The 12033-nt window shown below is 48.6% G+C and overlaps 1 protein-coding gene across 1 annotated transcript in view; it reads right to left on the reverse strand.

Moving 5' to 3' along the window:
* Positions 1-9351, reverse strand: part of LOC147123758 (BCL2/adenovirus E1B 19 kDa protein-interacting protein 3-like) — a 77824-nt gene extending 68473 nt beyond the window's left edge. Inside the window, exon 1 of the mRNA XM_085975717.1 lies at positions 8959-9351. Within this exon, the coding sequence (XP_085831843.1) occupies positions 8959-8995 (37 nt within the window). The 5' untranslated portion in view covers positions 8996-9351. The remainder of the gene's footprint in view (positions 1-8958) is intronic.
* Positions 9352-12033: the final 2682 nt, after the last annotated feature.

Genomic DNA, 12033 nt, shown 5'->3' on the forward strand with positions numbered 1-12033 from the left:
GTCTCGGATTTATTGAGGCACATCAATTTTATTGACTTAATTTTCAACACAATGGATCAACTCTTGAAACCCGAACGTTTGGATTTGGACCAGCATGCTTCGGACGCATCGGCACGCTTCGGACACTGGTTTATGTGTATGGAATTCTTCCTGGACAATTCCGCAGCCGTTAAAGACGCTACGGACGCTGCGAGTATGAAACTCGGAATTCTGCGGAATTGGATAAGCCACCGGGTTTACCCCCTCATCCAAGACGCCGACACGTACCCGGCCGCCTGCGACATCTTAAAGGCGCATTACCAGCAGCCTACGAATGAGGTGTATGCTAGGCATCTGCTCGCTACTCGCGCACAGCGACCTGGGGAATCGGTGGAGGAGTTCCTAGTCACCCTGAAAACGCTTGGCAAAGACTGCAAGTGCCAAGATGTAAAAGCCGCAGTGTACACTGACAAGCTTGTTCACGATGCCTTTATCACAGGCCTCAGCTCCACTTACATCCGGCAGAGACTGCTGGAAAAAACGGGATTGGACCTGAAACAGGCTGCGGACACAGCACGATCCCTGGATGTGGCCCAGAGAAACTCGGACGCCTACTCTTCAGCCCGCGCCGTCCACGCCGCCACGTGTGCAACAAGGGCGCCACCATCTTGGAAGGCATCTTCCCCGCCCGGCAGCCCGACACCGTCGGGGCCCCGCTCTCCCCCCAAAAGCCCTACGACAGCCGCGACGCGTCGGGGACCCAACTGCTACTTCTGCGGGCAGCCGAAGCACACCAGAAACCTGTGCCCGGCGAAAGGCACCACCTGCTTTAAGTGCGGTAAGAAGGGGCACTTCGGGAAGGTGTGCAGAGGGAACCCCGCCGGAAAACCCGCCACCGCCGCGTGTGCGCCGTGGGAGCGGCCATCTTGGACGCCATCTTGCCCGACCTCGTGGGGTCCGCCATCTTGTGAGCAGACAGCGTGGACGCCATCTTGTCTCGATCAGGGCCCTACAGTGGCATCGGTCACAGTGGACTAGACCAGGCCGCACCCGCTATCCAAATCAATGGTGGACATCGAGGTAAACGGGTGCAGGGTTAAATGTTTAATTGACAGTGGAAGCACGGAGAGTTTTATCCACCCTGAACTGGTACAACAACTCTCCCTAAAGGTGGTCCCTACTCGGGGTACCATCTCTATGGCTGATAAAACCCAGACATCGACCATTATGGGTTACTGCACGGTACAATTGTCCGTTAACGGAACTGTATACGATAATTTTAAAGTATTAATCATGAAGAATCTATGTGCGAGCGTGATCTTGGGCCTGGATTTCCAGTGCTACCACCAAAGCATCACGCTCAATTACGGTGGGTCCCAGCCGCCCCTCACAGTGTGCGGTCTGGCTACCCTGAAGGTAAAGCCGCCTTCGCTATTCGCGAACCTTACCCCTAACTGCCGGCCAATAGCGACCAAAAGCAGGAGGTACAGCTGGGAGGACATGCGGTTTATCGCGACCGAGGTAGACAGGCTCCTGAAAGAGCGCATTATTGAACGCAGCAATAGCCCGTGGCGCGCCCAAGTGGTGGTGGTAAGGGGTAGCGAGAAGAAACGGATGGTGATCGACTATAGCCAAACGATCAACAGGTACACCCTACTAGACGCCTACCCGCTACCCCGCATATCAGAAATGGTGAACCAAATCGCCCAATACCGGGTGTTCTCCACCATCGACCTCAAGTCAGCGTACCACCAGCTTCCTATCAGACCAGAGGACCGCCCGTACACCGCCTTCGAGGCGAACGGACGCCTCTACCAATTCCTCAGAGTCCCCTTTGGGGTGACGAATGGGGTCTCGGTCTTCCAGAGGGAGATGGACCGCATGGTCGATGACCACCACTTGCAGGCAACCTTCCCCTACCTCGACAACGTCACCATCTGCGGTCACAACCAGCAGGATCACGACTCGAACCTCGAGAGGTTCCTGAAAACCGCACAAAAACTCAACCTCACCTACAACGAGGACAAGTGCGTTTACAACATCACGCGCCTCTGCATACTAGGCAGCGTGGTGGAGAATGGGGAAATCGGACCAGACCCCGACCGATTGCGCCCCCTACGGGAGCTGCCCCTGCCCAACACTCCCAAAGCCCTGAAAAGGTGCCTGGGGTTATTTTCTTATTATTCCCAATGGGTCCCCAACTACTCCGACAAAGCCCACCCCCTCTTGAAAGCATTCTCTTTTCCGCTCTCTGCTGAGGCCCATGCCGCCTTCAAAAGCATTAAGCAGGATATTGAGCGGGCCACGCTACAGGCAGTGGACGAGAACACTCCCTTTCAAGTGGAAAGTGATGCGCTTGACTTTGCCTTGGCGGCCACCCTCAACCAGGCGGGGCGGCCCGTAGCTTTCTTCTCAAGGACCCTCCAAGGGCCCGAGATCAGACACTCCTCCGTAGAAAAGGAGGCCCAAGCCATCGTGGAGGCAGTGCGCCACTGGCGCCACTACCTAGCCGGCAAACGCTTCACCCTACTTACCAACCAGCGGTCGGTAGCATTTATGTTCAATAATAAACAGAGGGGGAAGATTAAAAATGATAAGATTCTTAGGTGGCGGATCGAGCTCTCCACCTTCGATTATGACATCATTTACCGGCTAGGGGCCCTTAACGAATCCCCCGACGCCCTCTCACGAGGGATGTGTGCCAGCGCCACCGGGGATCGGCTACAGACCCTCCACAATGACCTCTGCCACCCAGGGGTCACGCGGCTGTTCCACTTCATAAAGTCCCGCAACTTACCCTACTCGATTGAGGAAGTTCGGTCCCTGACCAGGAACTGTCGCACTTGCGCTGAGTGCAAGCCTCGGTTCTACCGCCCAGATAGAGCCCACTTAATCAAAGCTACATGGCCCTTTGAGCGGCTCAGCTTAGATTTCAAGGGCCCCCTCCCGTCCGTCGACCGCAATGTTTACTTCCTGAACATTGTGGACGAATACTCTCGTTTCCCATTCGCCTTCCCCTGCCCAGACATGACCAGCGCCACGGTCATTAAATGCCTCAACAGCCTGTTCTGCCTGTTCGGTATGCCGAGCTACATCCATACGGATAGGGGGGCGTCCTTCATGAGTGAAGAGCTACGCCAGTACATGCTGTCCAGGGGGATCGCCACGAGCCGTACCACCAGCTACAACCCCCGGGGTAACGGTCAAGTGGAGCGAGAGAACGGGACAGTATGGAAAGCAGTCACTCTAGCTCTAAGGACCAAAGGCCTCCCTATCTCCCGCTGGCAGGAAGTCCTCCCAGATGTACTCCATTCGATACGGTCGCTATTGTGTACTGCCACTAATGCCACGCCTCACGAGCGAATGTTTGTCTTTCCCCGGAAATCCACCTCAGGCGTATCCATGCCGTCATGGCTCTCCACCCCAGGTCCGGTATTCGTGTGAAGGCATGTGAGGGGCCACAAGACGGACCCTCTCGTGGAGTCAGTGCACCTACTCCACGCCAACCCCCAATACGCGTATGTCCGGCACGCCGACGGAAGGGAGGACACCGTGTCCATAAAAGACGTCGCCCCAGCCGGTAACGACAACAACCATGACAACAGCAGCAACAACGACCACAGCAACTCTTACCCACCCACTACTCTTTCATCACCCCCGGAAGAACATCGACCAACGGTACCCCCACCAACTACCCCTTCAACAACCCTGGCGGCACCCCCAGCAGAGACCCAGGAGGCCACCGGGGACACCCAGCCGACACCCGCGGCACCACAACAGCCACGTCGGTCGCAGAGGACTATCAAACCCCCGAACAGACTAAATCTATAGAAGGGGTGAATGTGGTGAAATATTCCATTCATCACTCATCAGTATTTCTCTGCCTGTGACTGTGGTTGGTTTCAGTTTCATTTCCATTGTATTGTACTGTGTGTAGGGCTCCGCCCATACCTGGCTCCTATGTAAGCTGGCCCAGCCTGCAGCACATCCAGTACGGCAGACCTCTGGATGGAAGATACATTCTCCTCTGTGTGTTACCTTCTAAGTCAATAAAAGCCTTGTTTTGTTTCGCTAACATCGAGTCTCGGATTTATTGAGGCACATCACTGTCCACGGATGTTGCCTGACCTGCAGAGTTTTTCCAGCATTTTCTGTTGTTATTTCGGATTTCCAACATCCGCAGTATTTTGCTATCGTAAATAAAATTAAATGTTCTCGACGAGACAATCTCACGTTTTTGCTCCAAAAAAATCAAGAAAGTGGGGCCAGAGGACATGAAGGGAAATTAGTGCAAAGTGCATTTAAAAGATGTTGTCAGGAAAAACTCAGTAAAAACTACCACTGAATGATACAGAACAGAAGGGGGCCATTCGGCCCATCGTGCCTGTGCCGGCTCTTTGAAAAGCGCTGTCCAATTAGTCCCACTCCCCCCGCTCCTTCCCCATAGCCCTACAAATGTTTCCTTTTACAAGTATTTACCAATTCCCTTTTGAAAGTGATATCTATATTAATATAATAAAAATGGCACAACTAACATACAATAGCAAAATACTGCGGATGCTGGAAATCTGAAACAACAACAGAAAATGCTGGAGACACTCAGCAGGTCAGGCAGCATCCGTGGAGAGAGAAACAGAGTTAACGTTTCAGGTCGATGACCCTTCAACTAAAATATGTTCCCTGCCTGTCCGACTTCCCCATCGCGCTCAAAACAGCAGCAATCATTTACAATTTACAGAGAGAGCATTGTAGCAAACAGAAGTGCCTTAACTAGCACAGCGCCAGAACCTTTGTGGTCCCAGACTGCGTTTATCAGTCACTTTAAAAAAGAGAAACCCAAGGTTCTGTCCTGCAACATAAAGAGCAATTAAACTCTGATCTCGCCCACTGCTTACTTAACAGCTATTAGACTCAGTCATTTTAAAGGGACACAACTCCACAGAATAGAAGCACAGGATCATTACAACACATTAGGAGGCCATTCGGCCCGTCGTGACCGTGCCGACTCTCTGCGAGATCACGTCAGCTAGTCCCACTCCCCCGCCCTTTCCCCGTAGCCTTCAGCTACTTATCCAACTCCCTTTGGAAAGCTGCCACGATTGAATCTGCCTCCACCACCCTTTCAGGCAGCGCACTCCAGATCCTAACCACTCGCTGCGGAAAAAAAAAGTTTTCCCTCATGTCGTCTTTGGATCTTCTCCCAATCGCCCTAAAATCTGTGTCCTCTGGTTCTCGGCCCTTCCGCCAATGGGAACAGTTTCTCTCTATCTACTCTGTCCACACCCCTCATGAATTTGAACACCTCGATCAAATCTCCTCTCAACATTCTCTGCTCTTAAGGAGAACAACCCCAGCTTCTCCAGTCTATCCACGTGACTGAAGTCCCTCATCCCTGGATCGATTCTTGTAAATCTTTTCTGCACCCTCTCTGAGGTCTTCACATCCTTCCTAAAGTGTCTTGCTGCAGTTGTACAGGACCTTGGTGAGACCACACCTTGAGTACTGTGTGCAGTTTTGGTCGCCTTATTTGAGGAAGGAAGTTCTTGCCATGGAGGGAGTGCAGTGAAGATTCACCAGACTGATACCTGGGATGGCAGGAATGACGTATGAGGAGAGATTGGGTCGATTGGGCTTATACTAGCTGGAGTTTAGAAGAATGAGAGGGGATCTCATTAAAACTTATAAAATTCTAACAGGACTAGACAGACTAGATGCAGGAAGGATGTTCCCAATGGCGGGAGAGTCCAGAACCAGGGGTCACAGTCTAAAGATAAGGGGTAAGCCATTTAGGACTGAGATGAGGAGGAATTTCTTCACCCAGAGAGTGGTGAACCTGTGGAGTTCTCTACCACACAAGGCAGTTGAGGCCAATTCATTAAATATGTTCAAAAGGCTAAAGAGATCAAGGGATATGGGAAGAAAGCAGGGAGAGGGTACTGAATTTGGATGATCAGCCATGATCTCATTGAATGGCAGAGCGGGCTTGAGGGGCCGAATGGCCTACTCCTATCTTCTATGTTTCTATGGTGCCCAGAATTGGACACAATACTCCAGTTGAGGCCAAATCAGTGTTTTATCAGCTGAATAATGTATTATTTATTACGTGGTATAACGTGTCCTGTTATCTGACCTATTACAAGCAATGCTACAGGGCATCTGCTAATATATACATAACATCTTGCAGTACTGTACACCCACAATACGTCAGCTGCCAAGATTTTGTCACGCATGTAATCTTGTCATTGCCACATCATAAAATCATAACTCAGCAGAGCAGAAACCTACCAATCAACAAGTGGAATCTTTTAAAAAGGAACAGGAGATATACTGGTCGATGAGTCAAAATTCCTGGAACTCCCTACTAATGTCACCTTTAATTTTTTTTTGGTGAACAGTCCCTTTAACGAGCTGCATGGCCCATTCAAATTTTGTGGTTTCTGGCATTGGAATTTATATTATCCTGTCAGATTAATTTTACAAGTTTTTTTATTCATTGGATGTGGGTGTCATTGGCAAGCCCAGCATTTATTGCCCATCCCTAGTTGCCCTTGAGAAGGTGGTGATGAGCCGCCTTCTTGAACTGCAGAGGACAGGTTAAGAGTCAATGTGGGTCTAGAGTCACATATCGGCCAGACCAGGTAAGGGCAGTAGATTTCCTTCCTTTAAAGGACATTATTGAACTTGATGGATTTTTAACAGTCCAGTAGTTTCATGCTCACCATTACTGATGCTAGCTTTTTATTCCAGATTTATTTAATTAATTGAATTTAAATTTCCCCAGCTCAGCTGCCAGGGTGGAATTTGAACTCATATCTCTGAATCATTAGCCCAAGCCTCTGGATTATTAGCCCAGTAACATAACTAGTATGCTACCGTACCTCTACCACACCAAGTGCTTGCTCCTGGCAGCTGGGAGCACACACGGTGGCGTAGTGGTTAGCACTGTTGCCTCACAGCGCCAGGGACCCGGGTTCGAATCCGGCCTCGGGCGACTGTCTGTGTGGAGTTTGCACATTCTCCCCGTGTTTGCGTGGGTTTTCTCCGGGTACTCCGGTTTCCTCCCACAGTCCAAAGATGTGCGGGTTAGGTTGATTGGCTATGATAAATTGACCCTTAGTGTTAGGGGGATTAAATACGTGGGATTACGGGGATAGGGTGGGATATGTGTTGGTGTTGGTGTAGGGGTTACGGGGATCGGGTGGGATATGTGTCGGTGCAGGCTCGATGGGCCGAAATGGCCTCTATCTGCACTGTGGGGTTTCTGTGACTTCTGAATGCGATGCGCGTGATTTCCCAATATGGGCTCCTAGCAGGTGAGGGTCGGTTCTGGGAATGAATTTACCCTTGTATGTGCAGAGGTGTCACACTTCAGTATTTATTTTGAAAGTTGTATCTAATTTCCCCGCAACCCCCGCCCAAGCATCAGCTTTTGTGCAAAGCAATAGAAAGTAATTAGCTGCGTATTCGCATGCGCACCGTTTCCACGGTTGGGGGTATGGTAGTGTACTGATTGTTACCCATTGTGTCAGCTGTGGCTCAGTGGGTAGCACCCTCGCTGCCAAGGCAGAAAGTCGTGAGTCGACTCCCACTCCAGAGATTTGAGCACAAAATCTAGTCTGACTCTCCCAATGCAGTGCTGAGGGAGCGCTGCACTGTCGGAAATGCCGTCAATATTCGGAGGAGACATAATAAGAACATAAGAAATAGGAGCAGGAGTAGGCCATTCGGCCCCTCGAGCCTGCTCCGCCATTCAATGAGATCATGGCTAATCTGATCTTGACCTCAACTCCACTTTCCTGCCCGCTCCCCAAAACCCTCGACTCCCCTGTAGCTGAAAAATCTGTCAATCTCTGCCTTGAATTTATTCAATGACTCCGCCTCCACAGCTCTCTGGGGTAGAGAATTCCAAAGATTCACGACCCTCCGAGAAGAAATTCCTCCTCATCTCTGTTTTAAATGGACGACCCCTTATTCTGAAACTATACCCCCTAGTTCTAGATTCCCCCACGAGGGGGAACATCCACCCTATCAAGCCCCCTCAAAATCTTATATGTTTCAATAAGATCGCTTCTCATTCTTCTTGTTAAACCGAGGCCCCGTCTGCTCTCTCAGGTGGATGTAAAAGATCCCACGGCACTATTTCAAAGAAGAGCAGGGGAGTTCTCCCCGGTGTCCTGGGCCAATATTTATCCCTCAACTAAAAATAGAATATCTGGTGGTTATCACATTGCTGTTTGTGGGAGCTTGCTGTGCGCAAATTGGCTGCCGCGTTTCCTACATTACAACAGTGACTACACTTCAAAAAGTACTTCATTGGCTGTAAAGCGCTTTGGGACCTCCTGAAGTCGTTGAAGGGGCTGTAGAAATGCGAGGTCTTTCTTTAATTCTTTGAAGTGCACTGTCGCTTTAAGTTGCCCAGTACGCCAGGACCCTCCCACCTGGTCGGATGTCAGTCTTTCACCCATTCATAAAGACAGCAGCAACTGGCAAACTTGAACAGCACAACAGTAACAAAGCAGATGAGCGACCCAGTCATTTCACCGCTGCACGACCTGATTCAACTTAACCAAAAAAAAAAAATCACATGAATAAATCAAAGAACACGTGAATCAATTAATTTAAAAAAAACACATGAATAAATGAATGGGGGGGGGGGGAAACATGGACCAAAAAAAAATCTTGAGTTGAAAGAAAATAAGGAAGTCGATTTAAATCTCTATTGCAACTGTTTATTTTCTTACCTTAAATCAAATACAAGGATTTTATTTTAAATGAGGCACAGGATAGATGAACACAGCTTAAATAAATCCTGACCTTACAGCAGCAGACCAATGTGTTATTCATTTCTGTGCTATCACATGGATGTTCATCAGAATTATTAAAACCAATGATCAGAAATAACATTGGACAATATTAAATGCAAAACACACAATGTTAAATAGAACAGAGAGCGTCTGTGCAGTCGTTGGCAATACTCACTGTGCAGGCTCTCCTCTGCCAAACTGTAATCTGACATTGTTGTTCTCTCGTTACAAAATATTATTTTGCCCTTATTTCCTCTTTAGTCTGGAATGGATAAATCAGGAATCTCCTGCAAGCTGATGTTGTTTTCTATAAAAAAAATAAAAGACTTTCTTTTATTTCCTTTTTGCTTCACCCTCTTTTCTTCCTCCACCCCCAGTTGCTTCCCTCTCTCCCTCTCTCTCTCTCTGTTTTTCTCTCTTTCTCTCCTTCTGTCTGCGCTTTTGAAGCATGCACAAAAAAGGGGAACGTGCAAAGATGCACGTCAGTCCCTGCACTGCCCAGCTCCAGCGGATCATGTGAGCCTTGGAAATGATCAGCCTGTAAACAAAAGACTAAGGGAGCGTCTCCCAAAAGCCCAGCGTCTCCAAAACAAAACAAAAGCCTCCAGTCGACACAACACCAGCTTCAGACGGGAATGGGAGCACAATGGTCATGTTGTCAAAGGAGCGGTGCTCTGTTTTATAAGGGGGGGAGAATAACCCTAAAAGAGTATTTTAAATATAAGCTAAAGGATCAGTATAAGACTCCGTGGGATGTTCTATTCAGAAAGGAATTTCAAGATAGTATTTTATGATCAGTTCTTAAAGTAGTAAAGGTCGCGGGAGACAAATTAAACTTCAGTTTTCGATCTTGATAAGTGGTGGAGGAATGACTGCGCAGAGCGGCAGAATGGATTTATATGATACAATGGAATGATCATGCTGTAAATGTTTTAAATGTTGAATAAATTTTTAAAAATTAAAAATGGTTATGTTGTTGGACTAGTGATCCAGAGTAATCCAGAGGCCTGAACTAGTGATCCAGAGTAATCCAGAGGCCTGGACTAGTGATCCAGAGTAATCCAGAGGCCTGGACTAGTGATCCAGAGTAATCCAGAGTAATCCAGAGGCCTGGGCTAGTGATCCAGAGTAATCCAGAGGCCTGGACTAGTGATCCAGAGTAATCCAGAGTGATCCAGGGACAGGAGTTCAACTCCCACGGCAGCTGTGGAATTTAATTTAATAAAAATTAATTTAGTTTAATAAATCTGGAATTAAAAAGCTAGTAATGGTGACCATGAAACTACCGGATTGTCGTAAAACCCATCTGGTTCACTAATGTCCTTCAGGGAAGGAAATCTGCTGCCCTTACCCGGTCTGGCCTATATGTGACTCCAGTCCCACAGCAATGTGGTTGACTCTTAACTGCCCTCTGAAATGGCCCAGCAAGCCACTCAGTTGTCAAGAAGGCGGCTCACCACCACCTTCTCAAGGGCAATTAGGGATGGGCAATAAATGCTGGCTTTGCCAGCGACGCCCACATCCCATGAACGAATAAAAAAAATAAAGAACTTGCATTTATATAGCGCCTTTCACGACCTCAGGGCATCCCAAAGCACGTCACAGCCATTTGAAGTGCTTTTTTGCAGTGTAGTCACTGTTGTAATGTAGGAAACGCAGCAGCCAATTTGTGCACAGCAAGCTCCCACAAACAGCAATGTGGTAATTGGCCAGATAATCTGTTTTTGGTGACGTTGGTTGAGGGATAAACATTGGCCAGGATACTGGGGAGAACTCCCCTCCTCTTCTTCAAAATAGTGCGGTGGAATCTTTTGCATCCACCTGATGGGGCAGACTCTACCCGCATCAACCTGTCTGCTCAGTATCGTACCCCTTCCCCATCCATTACGGTTTTTATTCTGCGTCACTGGTATTTTCAATTAGTCTCCCTCCTGCCCTGACACTCGCTGGGGAACAGTTCCTCCGGTACATAGGGCAAGTTGACCAGTATCTGGGTGTCAGCTTGGACAGTGAGTGTCGATGGGCTACTCGGCCGTGAGTGCATCACAGCTGATCCCAATCCTGTTCTCACCCCAACAACCACACATACGTGTGCACATGTACGTGTGGCCGTGGGGGCCAAAAAAAAATGAGAGGGAACGTTGGGCAGAGGTTATGATCTGAAATTGTTGAACTCGATGTTGAGTCCGGAAGGCTGTAAAGTGCCTAATCGAAAGCTGAGGTGCTGTTCCTCGAGCTTACGCTGAGCTTCATTTGAACAGTGTGGGAAACCGAGGACCGAGAGGTCAGAGTGGGAGTGGAGCGGAGTATTAAAGCGACAGGCGAATTATTTCAGATTTCAAGCATTCACAGTATTTTGCTGTTGAGTTACTCTCTCGCATTGTTGATAGCCGTAAACCACCCACACCAATTTAGGGATCATCCCTTCAAAGTAGCAGTTGTAGCAATGTGAAACTTTTATATCCTTATTCAGAAATGAACGGTAAGGGGAATCTACTCAGGATTAATAGATGGTATTACACATAATAACACAGAGTTATTGTTATCTTTTGTTACCTCCAGACTCGACTATTTCAATGCACTCCTGGCCGGCCTCTCATCTTCCACCCTCCATAAACTGGAGCTCATCCAAAACTCTGCTGCCCGTATCCTAACTCGCACCAAGTCCCGTTCACCCATCATCGTAGTGCTCGCTGAGCTACATTGGCTCCCGGTCTGGCAACGCCTCAGATTTAAAATTCTCATCCTTGTGTTCAAATCCCTCCATGATTTTACACCCTCCCTATCTCCTCCAGCCCTACGACCCATCGAGATCGCTGCGCTCCTTCAATTCTGGCCTCTTGTGCATTCCCGATTTCCTTCGCTCCACCATCGGCGGCCGTGTCTTCAGCTGTCTAGGCTCCAAGCTCTGGGATTCCCTCCCTAAACCTCTCGGCCTCTCTCTCCTCCAACTGCTTAAAGACTACCTCTTTGACCAAGCTTTTGATCACTTGTTCGAACATCTTCTTACATGGCTCGGTGTCAAGTTGTGTTTGATTGCGCTCCTGTGAAGTGCCTTGGGACGTTTAACTACATCAAAGCCGCTATATAAATGAAAGTTGTTGTTGTTAGGTACAAAATCTATCTAATATATTAAAAGTGTTATGTCAACATCCTAAATGTTACACACAGGACACGGCAGAGGTTACATTATGTTTAGGACTAGTCCAGGGAATGAGTTCAAAGCCCACCAGAATTTGAATGGAGTTTT

The sequence above is a fragment of the Somniosus microcephalus genome, chromosome 2 (assembly GCF_052327205.1).
Source record: "Somniosus microcephalus isolate GS21.2 chromosome 2, FLI_Smic_1.0, whole genome shotgun sequence".
Taxonomy (NCBI): domain Eukaryota; kingdom Metazoa; phylum Chordata; class Chondrichthyes; order Squaliformes; family Somniosidae; genus Somniosus; species Somniosus microcephalus.